The following is an 18,219-nucleotide window of genomic DNA, read 5'->3' as shown; positions in this document are numbered from 1 at the left end:
GTATTTCTTTGCCCTGATCAATTGCCTTAAGAAGGCCACAAGCTTTGAGGCTCCATACAACAGTCACAGCATTAGGGTAGACACCACTTATATGCATATGCTTGAAGTAATGCAGAGCTTCATTGGCATATGCATGATTGACAAAACCTGAAATTAATACATTCCATGAACTGGTATCTTGAACTGGAAGGCTATTAAAGATTTCATGTGCCATAGCAAAATCTCCACAGTTTACATACATACTCAACAATGCATTGCTTATTAAGATGTCTCTCTTTTCTAACAGTCCTTTACAAGCAATCTCAGCATGCAATTCTAGACCCCTGTTTACATTTCCAATTATACCGCAAGCTTTAAGGGTGGAAATAAATGTAATTACATTTGGAGAAAGTCCTTCATTTTGCATTTCGTAAAAGCAGTCTAATGCAAGTATGGCCTGTCCATGTTTCACATAACCTGAAATCAAAGCATTCCATGCAGATACATTTCTATTTGTATGCTTATTAAAAACATCCTTGGCATCAATAAAAGAACCACATTCACTATACAAATCAACCAAAGAGCTACTAACAATATGTGTTGTGCAGAGCCCTTTTACCAAGATCTGACTATGTATTTCCTGACCCTTGTCTAACGCTCTAACATCAGCACAAGCTTTCAAGATGGACACATATGTGAAAGCATTGGGTGAAATACCCTCAAACTGCATCTGTTCCAAACTAGCTAGAGCTTCTTCATAAAGATCATTTTCAGCATAGCTTGCAATCACTATGGTCCATGCAACCACATCTCTAACCAGAAAATTTTCGAACATGCTACGTGATTTCGTAAGCAAGCCACATTTGGCATACATGTCCATCAATGCATTGCCAATAACAATGTCTTTATGCAAAAATTCCTTCTTAATAATCATTTCATGTATTTCTATACCTTTATCTTTTGCTCCAATAATGCTGCATGCCTTCAAGGTACAAGCAAAAGTTGCCCCATTTGGAGATACTCCTTCAAGTTGCATTTGGTCAAAGCAATTCACTGCTTCATTTCCATGTTCAAATGTTACATATCCTGCAATAAGTGTGGTCCATGAAACTACATCTCGGACCAACATTTCATCAAACAAATCACAGGCTTTTGTGAGAAAACCACATTTACCATACATATCAACTAATGCATTGCCAACCATTACATTTTTTTGTGCTAGCTCTTTTGCATAAAGACTAGCATGTAGTTTTTGGCCCTTATTAATAGCTCCTATGTTGCCACAAGCTTTTAACAAACATGCCATTGTGGCAACATTTGGCAAGATCCCTTCAAATTGCATTTTCTCAAAACAATCTAGAGCCTCAAAATAATATTTATAATCAATTAATCCTGCTATAAGTGTAGTCCATGAAACTACATCTCGGAACGGAATCTCATAAAAAATATCTCTCACTTTATGAATTGCACCACATTTGGCATACATATTTACCAGTGCATTGCCAATGAAAATATTTCTTTGCAAACAACCACTAGTGTTAACCACACCATGTATGTGGTGACCTTTTTCTTCATCTTGCAAATCAGCGCAGACCTTCAATAATGACACAAATGTATAATCATTAAGATGCAACGACTGCATCCCTATCCTCTCATATAAGATCAAAGCATGCCGCCGTTCCTGAGCTTTGATCAGATCTACAATAAGAGAATCAAAGCAAGATCCATATTCATTTTTATGAACAAATTCATTGAATACTTTCTGGCCATTAGGGATGGATAACAGCATCAGGCCTACATGACTTCTGACTGATGCAAGATTGGCCAATCCATCCCTCTTCATATATGAATATAACCTAAATACATCAAATAATTCATTCTTTTTCTTCTCTTCGATACATTTGTGCAATATCTGTGAAAGGCTTTTGACAGATGTTTGAGGTGGCATGCCTTTTTGCATATTCAAAGCATTTTCAAGTTTTTTCTTTTCTATTCTGTCTTTCTCTGGTGTTTTCTTTTCAAATAAACATTGCAATACGGTTTCTTGCATTGAAAAAATGTGATTGAAGTAGCATGAGTTCCTAATCCATTTGTCTTCATGTAAGAAAATTCAATCCGTCAGTTTCTTATTCATCGTTGTCATCATCATCATCTTCTTCTTCTTCTTTTCTATGCATTTATACACAGCTTTTGACAGATGTAAACCTAAATTTTCACTTATTTCTTCTCCCATCCTATGATCTCTCTTCTTCTTTTTTATGATTTCCTTTCAAAAAAACATTGTACCGTGGTCCCTTACTCTAAATGCATACATTTCAACATATATCTCAGAAATACATGAATTTTCTACTCCGTTTCTCTCATTTCTTGGGTTATGTTCATGTGATGCATTTATCTCCGAACTTTCTCTCTGATACTTTTTCTTTTAAAAGAAACTCGATCTTTCTTCGTTTTCATCATCATCTTCTTCATCATCTTCATCCTCTTCATCATTCATCATTCATCATCTTTTCATCTTACACTAAAAAGACAAGATTTGTCCCAATAATCCCGTCTTTTGTCACTGATGCTTCCCTTTTGAAAACTGAAATCCATTCATCATCATCATTCTTCTTCGTCTTCCTGTTCAAACAAACACTGCGCAATGGTTTCTTGAATTGAAGAAGAAAGGAAGGTCCCAGAGATCATACGAATACATGGAGAAAAGAGAATGAGTTCTGAATAACCTTTAGGTCTGCAGACGAAGAGGAGTTGCTCCAGCACGCCATGGCCTCGAGAGAAAGGAAAAAAAGCCTTCCCGTGTACGCCTGACCTGCAAATTCTCATAATTACGAGAATACCCCTGACCTGAATCATTTCCATATTTACTACAGTACCCCTCCCAACACCACACACACTGTACACACACATAGCTACGGCTCGGTTTCAGCTCGAACCGAACCGAACCTTTGAAGCCCATGGTTTAACGGTTCCAATATAATTCACACCCCTAATTTCAGAATCTAGTCCCTTGAGTGTGTGTGTGTGTGTGTGTGTGTGTGTGTGTGTGTGTGTGTGTGTGTGAGAATGAGTACCTACATAATGGCCCCTCTCTCTATAGATTCGTAACAAATAATGATTTACTCTTGGCACTAGTGTCCCCAAGAAAAATGAAGACAAAATATCGGGAAAAACGTCAACGACCTTTTTTTCTTGTTCGTCGAGAAATTGTTGGTTCAATTATGAGATCAAATGGTATGATTGTGTACTCAAACGTCCATATCACTTCATTAACTTTTCTTCTAAGATGGCGTGGACAAATTATTGGTATGTGTCCCATACCACCACAATAGAGACACGAAGCCATCGACCTTTTTTTCTTGTTCGTCGAGAAATTGTTGGTTCAATTATGAGATCAAATGGTATGATTGTGTACTCAAACGTCCATATCACTTCATTAACTTTTCTTCTAAGATGGCGTGGACAAATTATTGGTATGTGTCCCATACCACCACAATAGAGACACGAAGCCATTACTACTTTTTAGCTTCTATTAGTGTCCCTTGATGATCATTTGCCTCAATTTCCACTAGAGTGAGGGCCCCCCCCTATGGGGATGATTTATTGTGTGGGTACAAAAGGTGGTGCTACTACCGTCGATGTATATGTTTGCTCCAATCTTGGACAAGATATTTGGTCATGCTCTAAATGTTGCTCAAATAGATGATTATCACATCTTATAGCTTGACTAATCACCTCACTTAATGTAAGCAACATATCCGTGATGCGATTTTGATAGCCATGTTGAAACAAATCTGTCAACATCTCCTCATCCCGTAGGTCATCACATGCAAGAGGAAATTAATCCACAACGTAAGTTGAGGTTAGACAATCTCCTTGGCTTAATCTTCATATCTTGTTGATTGTTGTTCTAACGCTCTTATGTATCGTTGAAGCACTCTCGAAACTTGTTAGTAAAGCCATTGAATCTATACAACAATAGTGATTTATTCTCTAGTCACAATGCAAAGCATGTCGGTGTTGTCCCAAAAGTCTTGCTTGCTTATAGACTCCATTCCATGGCTATGCAAAAAAACCTTCCTAATGTTCCTCGGAAGACACAAAGAAAAAAAAGAAAAAGGGCTTCCAGTTCAAATTGTCATGGGTTGAAGGCAAAAAACTAGATTGATTTAGCGAAGAGAGTGAGAAGAAAAGGATTTTATATTATGAGCAAGAAAGGCAAGATTTACAAGGATGTGCCAAAGATTGACGTTGAATAAAAATGGTTATTTACAAGACAATGTTTTCAACACCTACTACAATATTGGAAAACATGACGTGGGGTTTTCCAATAAAAAACTTTTATACGAGAAATTCCTTTTCGCTTCATCGTAGGAAACCATATACCATTTTGTGGCTACAACGATTTAAAACTTGTTTTAAGTTTTTTTGGGCAGATCTAGCTCAATGGCCCTAAGTTTTTGTTAATCTCATGAATGCCCTTTAGCAACCTCGTCTCATGCAATTACAATTACGCAGATTATTGTTTAGGGTCATCATGTTGATTCATGTGATGTTTTCATGAGTTATATATCATTCAAATTGAATGCTCCTATGCTTACTTACTCTCTTATTATTACCTTCACTCGAGAAATTTAGGGTTTAGGGTTTCTAGTCAATTCATCCAAAAGTTTCTCGACTATAAGTCTCCTTTCTCTCTCTCTCTCTCTCTCTGTGCAAACAATTGAAAGAAACTTTAGGGGGGCATCTGGTGAAATAATGGAAAACCCACATGATTTTTCCTCTCTTTACCATATTGCATTATCCTCTCATGTTTGTTGGGTGGTACCAGAAGAAAGAAAGTCTCTCTCGAGAGAAGGCAATAAAATGCTGTGTGTATCTATTGCTCCTCAATTGCTACTCTTTCACAAAGATCTCTGCATCAAACCTTATCAACAACAATCATCATCGGCATCATTTTCTCTCCTCTGTCCTCATCGTCTTCATCTTCATCATCATCATAATCATCACCTCAATGGCTTCAAGCACAGAATTTGCTCAGCCGAAAGTAGAGATATGTCCACAGATGCCTTCAAAGACTTGGATTACTTCAGGTGCATTATTTATTATTATATTTATTCTTCTGTTTCCTCTTCTTCTAGTATTTTATCTCTAATTTCTCACGTGGAAAATTTTATTCATTTATGTTATCTTAGGTTTAGCATGTCTACATTTTTAGAGTGATTTCATTTATTCTTCTTCTTATAGAAAGAAGAGATGGGTTAATCTCCAAATTCTCTCATTAGTTTTTCCGAGGAATTCAAGCATTTTCAATCAGATTCTATTCTTTTATACAGATATCTAGAAAAGTGGTCTGTTTTATTTTTATTATAATCTGTTTCTTTATTTTTCACCTGATAAGAAAATTGGTATATGTTAGGATGACACTCGGATCAAATAGTACATTAGATTAAATAGAAAACAATAATATGATAATATAGGAGCGGAGAAATAAATGACACGAGTATTTACGTGGTTCGGCTAAATTAGCCTACGTCCACGGAAAGGAGAGTGATTCCACTATAAGAAAATGTAACAGAGAGTTTACAACAACTAGAGAAATTATTCTCTAATTAAACCCAACACCCAAGAGAATAACCTCACAATTCTCTCACAAGAATTCTCTAAAATGGTGTTTCCCAACTCTCTAATTCTCTCAAATCTCACAAGCCTACAACTCTTGGTGGTCATTCTTTTTCAAATGACTAAGGCTGCCTTTATATATATAGCCCTCACTTCACTAACTTTTGCATGATAATGATGCATGCATGGGCCTTTATATATATAGGCCTCACTTCACTAACTTTTGCATGATAGTGATGCATGCATGGGCCTTTATATATACTTCATGCAGATGAGAGACGTGGCTTTTCATAAACCACAAAAATTAATTCAAGTCATTTAACAAGTCTCCACCTTGACTTGAATTTTATAGTAGTCTCACTCCACCTTTGCTAGATAACTCAATTATTGGCAACACCAATCAAATTCAAGCAATGCTTGAACTTGATTCTTGGAAGAGGCTTCGTCAACATATCTGCGGGATTTTCATTAAGTTGAAATCTTTTTCACTAAGATATCACCCCGTGAAATAACATCACGAACAAGGTGATACTTGATATCGATGTGCTTAGTTCTTTCATGGAACATCTGATCTTTAGTCAAATGAATGACACTTTGACTATCACATAAAATGTCGATCTTGTCCGAACAAGAACTGAGCTCCCCAAGTAAGCCTCTTAACCAGATCCCTTCTTTAATCACCTTTGTCACTGCAATGTACTCTGCCTCTGTCGTTGATAACGCAACCACGGGCTGCAACGAAGCTTTCTAGCTAACTGCACTTCCACCCAGAGTGAATACATACCCTATCAGTGATCTTCTTTTATCAAGATCACCAGCATAGTCAGAGTCAACATAGCCAACTAGAGAACTACTACTCTTGCCAAACTCCAGATAAGCGTCTGAAGTCCCACGCAAATATCTTAGAATCCATTTCACTGCATTCCAGTGTGATTTTCCAGGACAAGCCATGTATCTGCTGACCACACTCACAGCATGTGAAATATCTAGACGCGTACAAACCATAGCATACATCATGCTACCAACTGCATTGGAGTAGGGAACTCTTGCCATGTATCTCTTTTCATTATCTGACTTTGGTGATAAAGAAGCTGATAACTTAAAATGCGTTGCAAACGGAGTCGATACTGGTTTAGGATTTTTCATACCAAACCTCTCCAACACTTTCTCAATATAACTCTTCTGAGTTAAATACAGCTTTCCACCAATACGATCTCTTTCGATTTTCATGCCAAGGATCCTTTTTGCTGCACCAAGATCCTTCATCTCGAACACTCTGTTCAACTGCTTCTTTAATTCTTCAATATCCGACATATTTTTAGCTGCAATCAACATGTCATCAACATAAAGAAGCAAATAGATAAATGAACCATCATGAGTCTTCCTGAAATAGACACAATTGTCATAACTGCTTCTTGAGTATCCACTGCCAACCATAAAGGAATCAAATTGCTTGTACCACTGTCTCGAAGACTGTTTTAAACCGTATAACGATTTCTTCAATAGGCAAACATGATCTTCTTTTCCTTCAACAACAAACCCTTTTGGTTGTTGCATGTAAATGTCTTCTTGAAGTTCACCATGCAAAAATGCGGTTTTTACATCAAGTTGTTCTAACTCCAAATCATGCATAGCAACTAATGCAAGCAAGACATGAATAGAACTATGTTTCACAACAGGTGAGAAAATATCATTAAAATCAACACCTGGTACCTGACTGTAGCCTTTAGCTACTAACCGTACCTTGTACCTTGCTTTCTCCACTCCAGGAATTCCTACCTTTATTTTGAAGATCCATTTACAGCCAACAATCCTTTTTCTAGCCGGCGGCTTCACAAGTACCCAAGTTTTGTTTTTATAAAGAGACTCAATTTCTTCTTGCATAGAAAACAACCACTTGGTGGAATCAATAGAAGAAACGGCTTCAGAGTAAGAAGCTGGCTCGCCAATAGAATTTGTTTCTTCTCCAACTGATAAAGCATATGCAACAATATCAGCATATCTTTGTGGTGGTCTAATTTCTCTTCTTGGTCTATCTCTTGCAATACTTCGTTCTTCCTCAGGAGATGCTTCTTCTACAACATCAGGCTCCTCTTCTGCAGATTCAGGAGCAGGTGTTTCAGCCATCACCGGTGGACTTGGAACTTCAAGCTCCACCTGCTTTGATGTACTTCCCGTCTTATATGTATCAGAAGAAAACACAGGCTCCTTTCGAGGATTTAGTAGAGCAGATTCATCAAAAGTAACATCTCTACTAATTACGAATTTAGGTGACTTAGGATCAAGACACCACAACCTATGTCCTTTCACCCCAGAAGCATAACCAAGAAAAATACATTTTCTAGCTCGAGGCTCCAAATTTCCTTCACTAACATGCATATAAGCAGGACATCCAAATATTCTCAAATTTGAATAATTAGTAGGTTTACTGGACCATACCTCTTTAGGAGTTTTAAACTCAATTGCCGTTGACGGTGAACAATTCACTAGGAAACATGCCGTGGAAACTGCTTCAGCCCAAAAATGTTTGGACAACCCAGCATTGGAAAGCATACAACGAGCCCTTTCCAAAAGAGTTCTGTTCATGCGCTCAGCTACGCCATTCTGCTGCGGTGTTTTAACTACTGTGCAATGTCTGGAAATTCCTTCAGCCTCGCAAAACCTGTTAAAATCTCCTCCGCAGAATTCCAAACCATTATCAGTTCGAAGTCTTCTAATCTGCTTTCCCGTTTGCTTCTCGATCAGAATTTTCCACTTCTTAAAAGTATCAAACACATAACTTTTGTGTTTAAGAAAATAGACCCAGACTTTTCTTGAAAAATCATCAATAAAAGTCAAAAGATATCGAGCTCCTCCTTTTGATGGAACTGGTGTTGGTCCCCACAAATCAGAGTGAATATAATCCAAAGAACCTCTAGTCTTATGGATTCCAGTGCCAAAACTGAGTCTCTTCTGCTTTCCAAATACACAGTGCTCACAAAAATCCATCTTTCCCGTACTTTGGCCACAAAGTAGTCCTCGTTTGCTCAATAAGGTTAAACCTTTTTCGCTCATATGCCCGAGCTTCATGTGCCATAACTTCGTAACATCAGAATCTGACATAGACGATGAAGAAACTGCTACAGAAGCCGTCACTGTCGAGCCATGTAATACGTACAGGCTTCCTACTTTTCTAGCCTTCATCACAACCAACACACCTTTGCTAACTTTTAATACTCCACCTTCAGCTGAGAACTTGCACCCATTGGCGTCAAGGGTGCCCAATGAGATGAGATTCTTCTTCAGATCAGGAACATGCCTCACATCAGTCAATGTTCTGACAATCCCATCAGCCATCCGGATCCGTACTGTTCCTATTCCAATAGTTTTGCATGGAGCATTATTCCCCATCAAAACTACTCCTCCATCAATAGACTCGTATGATGAAAACCAGTCCTGATTGGGACACATATGATAAGAACAACCAGTATCCATAATCCACTCATTATTCAGCTTGATTGACTTTTCCGTCACAAGGAGCACATCAACATCGCTTCCCACTTCAGCAACAATAGCTTTACCTGCATCCTCATTTCTATCTTGTGGAGTATTCTTTTTTCTCTGCAACTTATCACAATTCTTGCGAACGTGGCCTGGTTCCTTACAGTGCCAACACACAACAGATCTACTTCTGGATTTAGATCTAGATTTAGGCCTATCTCTATTGTTCCCTTTTTGTTTAGATCTACCCCTTACATATAAACCCTGTGCCTGACTATCACTAGTTTGTCCAGTGATATCATGATCAATCTTTTCTTTAGTTTCCAAAGAAAATTTAACATCTTTTAGAGAAATAGTATTTTTCCCATAGGATACAACATAGTTTCTCTAAAATGTCTATATGAATGGGGTAATGAACACAACAACAACAATGCCTTATCTTCATCATCAATAGTAACATCAAGATTTTGCAAATCCATGATAATAGATTCAAACTCATCAATATGAAAACTGAGAGATGTACCTTCACTCATCCGTAGTGAATACAAGCATTGTTTCTTATAAAGCTTGTTCGTCAGAGTCTTTTTCAGATAGAGAGATTCCAATCTTTCCCATAGTGCCTTCGCTGTCTTCTCAGAGATTACCTCCCGCAAAACTTCATTTGCCAAAGACGGTTGAATCGCTGAGCGGGCCTTCTCGTCTATATCCTCCCACCTGGTGTCCGTCATACCGTCGGGCCTTACATCTAAAGCCTTCTGAACTCCGTTCTGCACAAGGATCGCGCGCATCCTTACTTGCTAAAGAGAGAAGTTGATTTTTCGATCGAACTTCTCGACATCAAATTTTGTTGTCGACATCTTGACTTAACAAGAAAATACCAAAACTAATGTATTAACAACCAGGGCTCTGATACCAATTTGTTAGGATGGCACTCAGATCAAATAGTACATTAGATTAAATAGAAAACAATAATATGATAATATAGGAGCGGGGAAATAAATGACACGAGTATTTACGTGGTTCGGCTAAATTAGCCTACGTACACGGAAAGGAGAGTGATTCCACTATAAGAAAATGTAACAGAGAGTTTACAACAATTAGAGAAATTATTCTCTAATTAAACCCAACACCCCAGAGAATAACCTCACAGTTCTCTCACAAGAATTCTCTAAAATGGTGTTTCCCAACTCTCTAATTCTCTCAAATCTCACAAGCCTACAACTCTTGGTGGTCATTCTTTTTCAAATGACTAAGGCTGCCTTTATATATATAGCCCTCACTTCACTAACTTTTGCATGATAATGATGCTTGCATGGGCCTTTATATATATAGCCCTCACTTCACTAACTTTTGCATGATAGTGATGCATGCATGGGCCTTTATATATACTTCATGCAGATGAGAGATGTGGCTTTTCATAAACCACAAAAATTAATTCAAGTCATTTAAAAGTATATTTCCATTCCTGTTTTTTATGTTCATTTATTTTTCATTTTAGTCTGATTTCTACCGCCATGGCTGACTTCGCGTTATTTTTATAGACATTAATTTTATTCTGAATGATTTAATTTTTAATCCCATAAAAAATGATTCTAGCAAAATGACGTTTTTATTTTTTGATGAGTTTTTAAGTTTTATTTTTGTAAAAGAAGAAATGGGTCTATCTTCATTACAATTCTCTTTATATATAATTTTCCTTTTTATCACATTTGATCATATATCTAATATGCATTTTAGTACTGATTTTCTTTTACGTATAAATAAACCCAAAATGAACCAAATCTTTCTATTCATGTTTAAATACAAATTTACATTTTAGTCTTGAATTTATTCTTTATCTGATAGAATAAAAAGATGGATTCTATTTTCATATCCTGTTGCTGCATATAATTCGCATGTTTAATCTAAATTCATTTTTGCTTTGACAGAAAATGGTATATTATTGATTTATGATGATAGTTTTGAGATATTCCATACAGATACCCTTCTTCAGCACCAAGTCCTTCACTTGACATATTGTCAGAAGCTCACTTTCATCCCATTTCTCCCCCAAAATGGAAGAGAGTTTTATTAAAAGTGAGCGGTGAGGCTCTTGCTGGTGATGGACAACAAAATATTGATCCAAAGGTATGCAAACTCTTTTTCAGTTATCTTTTGTTGTATTTTGTTTGCCCAAAGGCAAGCAAATGTTGTTTTAACACTTTCTTTCCATTATTTTTGTGTAGTATTTTCTTTGTAATTGACTCAATGGGATGGAATTTTTTGTACGATTTCCCCATTTTCTTTGAGTAATTGGTTTGTAATTGATCAAAAGGTATGCAATAACTTTAATACTTTTCCCATAGTCTTTGTGCAATAATTTGTTAGTACTAGATCCAAAATTACACAATTTTTTTATTTTAACACTTTGTCATAATTTTTGTGTAGCATTTTGTTTGGTATCAATCCAAAGGTATGCATTTGTTTTATAACACTATGTCATCATTCTTTGTGTAGTATTTTGTTTGTTTTGCATGATGTAGTCCTTGGAAAGCAACACTGACCCACTATCTATCATGTTTAGTATTTTGTTAGCATTTCCATTTTCTTACTAACACGTTTTAGTCCTTGAATATTTGCCTAATTCATAATTTTTTGTGACTGGATGCCTGAGATTGTGTGTAATATTATTGTGTTTACAATGTGTCTTATGTGTGTGTGTGTGTGTGTGTGTGTGTGTGTGTGTGTGTGTGTGTGTATAATTGCTATGATGGATTGGGCGTTATGTTTTGAATTGTGCTGTACTTTTTATGTGGAATATTTATGCATCAGATCCTGAACTGTGATATAATTTGATGTGTGATTATGCACCATGTTCTGAATGGTGCACTACGTTTTATCTGTGATTTATAATTTCTGGAATTATGCGTCATCATATTCTGTAAAGATTGTGCTAAATTAATACCAAAAATATTTGTAGATTGCGATGTCAATCGCTAGAGAGATAGCAGCTGTGACGAGGCTGGGTATCCAGGTAATGATGTTATCTATGAAGGAAATATCAAATATCATCATTAAAGCCTGAGCTCTATGTATGTTAGTGATTCATGTGTGCACTTTTATTTGAAGGTGGCTATTGTTGTTGGTGGAGGAAATTTCTTCAGAGGAGCCACATGGGCTGGTGCTAGTGGGCTTGATCGCGCATCAGCAGATTACATTGGGTAAATGTCCCCATTTTATTCCAGAAACTCTTATTATCAAAACTCTATAACCATCTATACATTTGGTAATTACTTTACTAGTCATGGATGGAGGAAGCAATAAATAATCACATGTACGATTTACTGTTTTTTTGCCTCTCAACATATAGTTTAGATTTTGTTTTCACATGATGACATTGTACATTCCTCTTGTTATTATACTCTCAGAGGAGTAGCTGGGTATTTCTTGTTCAACGTTTGCATTTCTGTAGGTGTTGCAGTGGGATATTTCATTACAAATTTCACTTTTATATAACTAACCAGATAACCAACATATTTTCTTTCAATAAGCTAGATGGGGTTTGAAAACAATAATCTTTGCTGTTGTGTGAAAATAATTTGTTTCCTTTCAATTTCCGTTTCATCTTTTACTCTGTAAAAAATGCTGTCATATTATATATGAAGGAAAAAGAATTGTTTTATGTATGCTGAACTGAATTAAGAACAGTTTTTATGGTTGTAGAAGTTTTCCCCACAATTTTTTATTCTTTCTTTTGGTCTGTAAAAAACGACCAGGATATTTTAGACTGAATCGAAAGGGAATTTAAAGTACATTGAAGTTAATTAAGACCCACTGTATTAAAACATACCAATATCTAAACCAGCATGCTGAATAGCATCACTTATATCATAGAAGCTAGATTATAATGGTCTCCAATCCATTGAGCACAATATGAAATTTGATATGTAAAGTTCGTTGAAGGAAATTAAGATACCTTATTATAGTAGAATGTAGCCTACTGATCATGGTTGGTTTCCACAAGGTTGTACTTATTATATTTACAAACAATTGTGCTTCTTGTCCTAAAGGATGATGGCTACAGTGATGAATGCAATATTTCTTCAAGCATCTATGGAAAGTATTGGTATTCAAACAAGAGTGCAGACAGCATTTAGGATGTCGGAAGTTGCAGAGCCTTACATAAGGAGGAGGGCAATAAGGCATTTAGAGAAGGGCCGAGTGGTTATCTTTGGTGCCGGTATGGGGAACCCCTTTTTCACAACAGATACTGCTGCTGCTCTGCGAGCTGCTGAAAGTATGTATGGTATATAAAAATATATAAGAGAGATGATTGATTTAAATAAGAGTTTATGTTTCCCTAGATTTAAGGCTTTTCAAACTATGGTTTTGAATACTATAGATTTCTTCTTAGAGAGGCAGTGCAAGAGAACTATTTCTACAATCCTCTCTCTCCCTATCAAAAAGGAAAATGAAACCAACTTAACAACATTAAAAAATCCACGCTTTCATGAAATTTGCGATTTGATTCAAAGAATTGTTCTGTCATCCATTATCGAGGAAAATACACAACATGTGTGAAGATGGGTTTCTTCATGATCTAAAGACTCATTAGCAATAGAATGAAAGTGTTAAAGATTACTTTTTCTCTCATAGTGATTAATGCTTTGTTAATTTTTATTTTGATGCTCACTGGCAACATAGTGAAAGAAAGAGTTAAGATTAGTTTTGCACTTATAATGTGAATGGTTAATACTTTTCTTTTAAATTAATTTCTACTTTGATGCCATTAATAGTTAATGCACAAGTAGTGCTCAGTTTTGCTCTTACAATGATTAATACTTCTATTTAAAATTAATTTCTATTTTGATGCCATAAATAGTTAATGCACAAGTGGTGCTCAAGGCGACAAATGTGGATGGTGTTTTCGACAGTGACCCAAAAAAGAACTCGGATGCCTCTTTATTGGATCATGTCTCTTACAAAGAAGTGACTTCGCGAGGTCTCTCTGTGATGGACATAACTGCCATCACTTTATGCCAAGAAAATTGCATTCCTGGTAAAAGCTTAAATCCTTTATTTATTTCGGAAGTTTTGTATTTTGTAAATTTTCTTTCTTTACAACGAACGTTGTATGTCTTTTGAGTTTTTTATACTTTTGCTAGTTTTCTATATTTTTGAATTTCTTATCATGAACTTTGTATATGGCAATAACTTTTGTATACTTGTTTCTTTTGAGTTTCGTATATAATTTGCAAAAAAATTGTATTGTTGAAATTTTGATGCATTTTTGAGTTTCGTATACCCTGCTTACATATATTTCTGAGTTCCCTATATTGTGATATTTTTTATATTTCTAAAGTTTCTTACACTGGCAATTTTGTGTGTTGTGAATATGGGATAACACATTTTCAGTGGTAGTATTCAATCTTCAAAAAGATGGCAATATCTCAAGGGCACTTGTTGGTGAGCAGATTGGAACCCTTATTGATCAAACAGGGAAACAAGATGATGCTTGCTCTGAAGTGGGTCGCATGTCAAATGTGAAATGAATGGACAATGACTGGGCAAGTTTTGTGTTTCAATATATGCATATGGAAGAAATGATTGCCAAAAACACGAAGTCAGATAAAAAAGGCATGGTACAAAGATTCCTCCGTGTTTTTGGAAGAAAATTGCCATGTATTTCATCCTATCCATCTGTCTTACACTTTATTTTTCTTTTCTGTGGAATGAAGAGGCTTTAGATTTAGACATGAGATGATAAATTTGGAGAATGCCCCATTATTAGGATGTAGTTACATGATATGAATGTAGACATGTATTTTAGTCATGTTAGGGGAACCATCAATAGCGAAGTGAACATGTGTGCACATGCTTTTTATACTATGTAATGCCAATTTATGTAGGTCAGATCTTGAACAAGAGCTGGCATCAAGCTAGTTGTATTATTCTATGAAAATGGTGGATTTCCGATTGAGTAATTGAGATTCTGTGTATAAACAAATGTTGTTTGCCCAATTGTGTTCGTTTTTATAATCTGTATGTTATGCACTTGTTGGCATGTCTTGTTAGGATTCACAATAGCATTTTCTCAACTTTGTGACTTTGTCGCATGGTATAAACCACCAAGCTAGCAACAAGAGAGTGAGATTCATCTATATCACAGACGTCAATTCCATATAGCAGAATTTGCACCACATGTTCATCAAATACTATTTTTGCTATTCTCTCCCATCGTCGGATTGCACTTAAGTGGTACACATTCTCAAATTCATAGTATTGGATTGTACTAGATTAAGTCTGTCACTAATGCTTCAACCCCTTTACTTGAAAGGTTCGCGTAAGTCAAGATGTAGTCTTTGATGAATTGGTGGCATGGTACGAATGGCTCCATCAACTGATGCAAAGCTCATCTCGTAACGAAAGGTTACACACAGACAGATGGAGTCGACTATGAAGAGACCTTTGCCTCAGTGGAAAAGAGGACAATTGTGCAGACCGTGATAGCGCTTGCAATAGCGAAAGGGTGGCACCTCCATCAAATGGATGTAAAAAATACCTTTCTGCCAGGTGGCACCTTTCTGGAGGTGTACATGGTACAACTACTTGGCTTTGAATCGAGCACACATCCAAAAATGGTATGCCAACTCAAAAAGCCTCTCTACGGCCTTAAGCAGGCACCCAGAGCATGACACTCGAAGATAACACAATATCTTCACCAGATTGGCTTTCAAATGTCCAAATTTGACAACTCTCTCTATGTGAGGAGAAATTCAGGAAGCTCAATCTTCATCATCTTATACGTGGATGACTCGGTGATTGGTGGAGAACACATAGGCGACATCAACAAGATCAAGATGCTTCTCCGGAAACGTTGAAATGAAAGATATGAAGGAGCTCCATTACTTTCTAGGTATGTAAGTAATTTGGACCCCAACTGGCATTATGATCTCCCAATGGCACTACATTCTCAACTTGTTATACAAGTTCGACATGATTGAGTGCAAATCTGTGGAACCCTCTCAATCGAAACCTGAAGCTAGATGCCGACTCCGGCACAAAAGAGTGTGAGCCGACTCACTATCGTAAGCTAGTCGGAAGCCTGATCTACCTCAACATTACTTGACCCAACCTCAATTATCTTATCAACCTCCTTAACCAGTTTATGAAGACACCTCGAGGCATCCATCTGGACTGTGTTAAGTGAGTACTCATGTATGTAAGTGGGGTGATGGATTACAACATCCTCTACAAATCGGCCACACCAATTCGACTCGAAGGGTACACAAATGTCGATTGGGTTGGCTATAAGGCCAATAGACGATCAACCTCTGGATTTGTTTTTTCCATCGGTAGTGGAGCAATATCGCGGTGCAGTTAAAAGCAGTCGACCTTGCACTTTCGAGCACAGAGGACGAATACAAGGGCGCGGTGGTGGTTGGATGTGAAGTCGTATGGCTTAAGCGAATCTTGAAAGACCTTGGTGTCTCCATCAACGACCCAATCCTAATCTACTGCGACAATCTTAGCAACATCCACTTGGCTTGGAACCCGATATTCCATGCTCGGGCAAAGCACATCGAGGTGCACTACCACCTCATCCGAGAACATGCCATTGCAGGGGATGTCAATCTTCAACATATCAGTATCAATCTTCAAACAACCGACATGTTCACGAAAGCTTTGGTGATCTACAAGCTTCGGCAATTTTTGACCAAGCTTGGCCTTTCGACCTACGACTTGCCGAGCTTGAGGGGGAGTGATAGCCGACCTAATAGTTGACTCAATCATGACATAGTTGAGCTTGAAGGGGCGTGTTGAGAATCAAACTCAACCTAAGTCTAGTGTGTGAACACACCATTTTGAGACTGTATAAACCCTTTTGATTCTATGACACATAACTAATGAGTCTCTAGAGAGAGAGTGGGGGTTTTAGTGAGAGAATGTAGAGAGGAGTGACATTATATAAAGCACCTCCCTCCTTCCTTTGTATTTAGCTGATTGCTAGTTTATTTTCTTATTCCTTGATTAATAGACATTTGAGTCTTCTATCTTCTATCTATCTACCTTGTGTCTCTTCTCCTCTCTCTCTCACACACACACATAAACACACATCTAATCCATTCCGCCTAACATAGTTACTTAACGTAATTATTTACACTCAAACATGAAAGCATTACGCATATTCCAATTGTATTGCAATCCCCAATACCGTAAAAATTGGAACAATATCTCCATCTCATCATTTGGACCATTTTGAACATACGAGGAAAAACCCATTGTTGAGGCCTCAAATAACAACCAGTTAAAACTTACCAAATTTCCAAATAAGTATTTCCAAATGATACACACTATAGGACATTTAATGAACCTATGTGTACTTGTGTAGGATTCGTGTGCCTCACGGAATACACCTCTATGAATCGATGAAGTTGTCCCTTCCATCGATTTCATTTGCTTGTATCCAGACCGGCATATACCCTCTTGATGGTGACCCGGGCAAGGGTAGTTGTCAAGTACCCTTGAGCCCCTAACTCACTTAACGATATATGTGATTAGTACTTAATATCTCTCACACACTATCTTTCTTGCTCTCCTAAACAAGTAGAAGATGAAGAAGAATATGTATATTACACCCTCTTACTAAGAAGTGTTGCACCAACAAGAGGAGATATTAACATATCTTAAATATACATTATCTCTAATCTCTCTTTAGCTTATGATTACAAAAAGGAGAGGACGCTTAGAGTTCTAATCATTATGAGATTTCTTAAGAATGAAGAAGAGGCTCAAAAGTCACCACAAGGTGGCTTTTATAGCCTTTACATTGTAAGTGTGATCGTTTCACACTAGGTTGCCCATTGGCTTGCCTTTCCCTTTATTGGTTGCTTCTACTCCCCTTTTTGTATGTCTTCTAGGTTTGTATGGACTTTGTTGGTGCATTCTTCTTCGTGGCTAGTGTGTGTTTCCTTCCAAATGGTTAACAATATCGTCCTCCAATGGAATGGTGCAAAAGAAGCATGTCCTTGACCCTAGCCCCTATCTCTTTAAGACTAAACCTAGAGCCCACCAATCATGGCTCTCCATATGAATACCTTTGCATGAAATGGAAAATGGGAATGCCCATTGCCAACCATGTTGTAATATTTGCAACTA

At 37.0% G+C, this 18,219-nt stretch overlaps 2 protein-coding genes across 2 annotated transcripts in view; one reads left to right on the top strand and one right to left on the bottom strand.

Moving 5' to 3' along the window:
• LOC147867633 (uncharacterized) overlaps positions 1 to 17,658 on the bottom strand; it is a 48,059-nt gene extending 30,401 nt beyond the window's left edge. The window contains exon 1 of the mRNA XM_087315415.1: positions 17,642 to 17,658. The gene's annotated coding sequence lies outside the window, so the exon portion shown is untranslated. The remainder of the gene's footprint in view (positions 1 to 17,641) is intronic.
• On the top strand, positions 4,822 to 15,053 carry LOC147867634 (uncharacterized). The gene is made up of 7 exons (XM_087315417.1): positions 4,822 to 5,072; positions 11,061 to 11,208; positions 12,041 to 12,094; positions 12,190 to 12,281; positions 13,131 to 13,357; positions 13,943 to 14,119; positions 14,476 to 15,053. The coding sequence occupies exons 1-7, from the start codon at positions 4,846 to 4,848 to the stop codon at positions 14,610 to 14,612; spliced, it is 1,062 nt and encodes a 353-aa protein (XP_087171543.1). The 5' UTR covers positions 4,822 to 4,845; the 3' UTR covers positions 14,613 to 15,053.
• Positions 17,659 to 18,219: the final 561 nt, after the last annotated feature.

Source organism: Azolla caroliniana, unplaced genomic scaffold (assembly GCF_043228905.1).
Source record: "Azolla caroliniana isolate FFs.n. ecotype wild unplaced genomic scaffold, voAzoCaro1.0.p SCAF_2, whole genome shotgun sequence".
In the NCBI taxonomy this organism is placed as follows: domain Eukaryota; kingdom Viridiplantae; phylum Streptophyta; class Polypodiopsida; order Salviniales; family Salviniaceae; genus Azolla; species Azolla caroliniana.
Note: the sequence above shows the minus strand (reverse complement) of the source record. Positions and strands in the feature narration are given on the sequence as shown.

What these genes read in the sequence shown, in the direction of transcription:
- LOC147867634 (XM_087315417.1), top strand. Translation starts at nt 4,846, where the DNA reads ATGCTGTGTGTATCTATTGCTCCTCAATTGCTACTCTTTCACAAAGAT. An exon ending in AACAAAATATTGATCCAAAG is followed by an intron (nt 11,209 to 12,040) that starts GTATGCAAACTC and finishes AAATATTTGTAG; the next exon opens with ATTGCGATGTCAATCGCTAG. An exon ending in CCAAGAAAATTGCATTCCTG is followed by an intron (nt 14,120 to 14,475) that starts GTAAAAGCTTAA and finishes ACACATTTTCAG; the next exon opens with TGGTAGTATTCAATCTTCAA.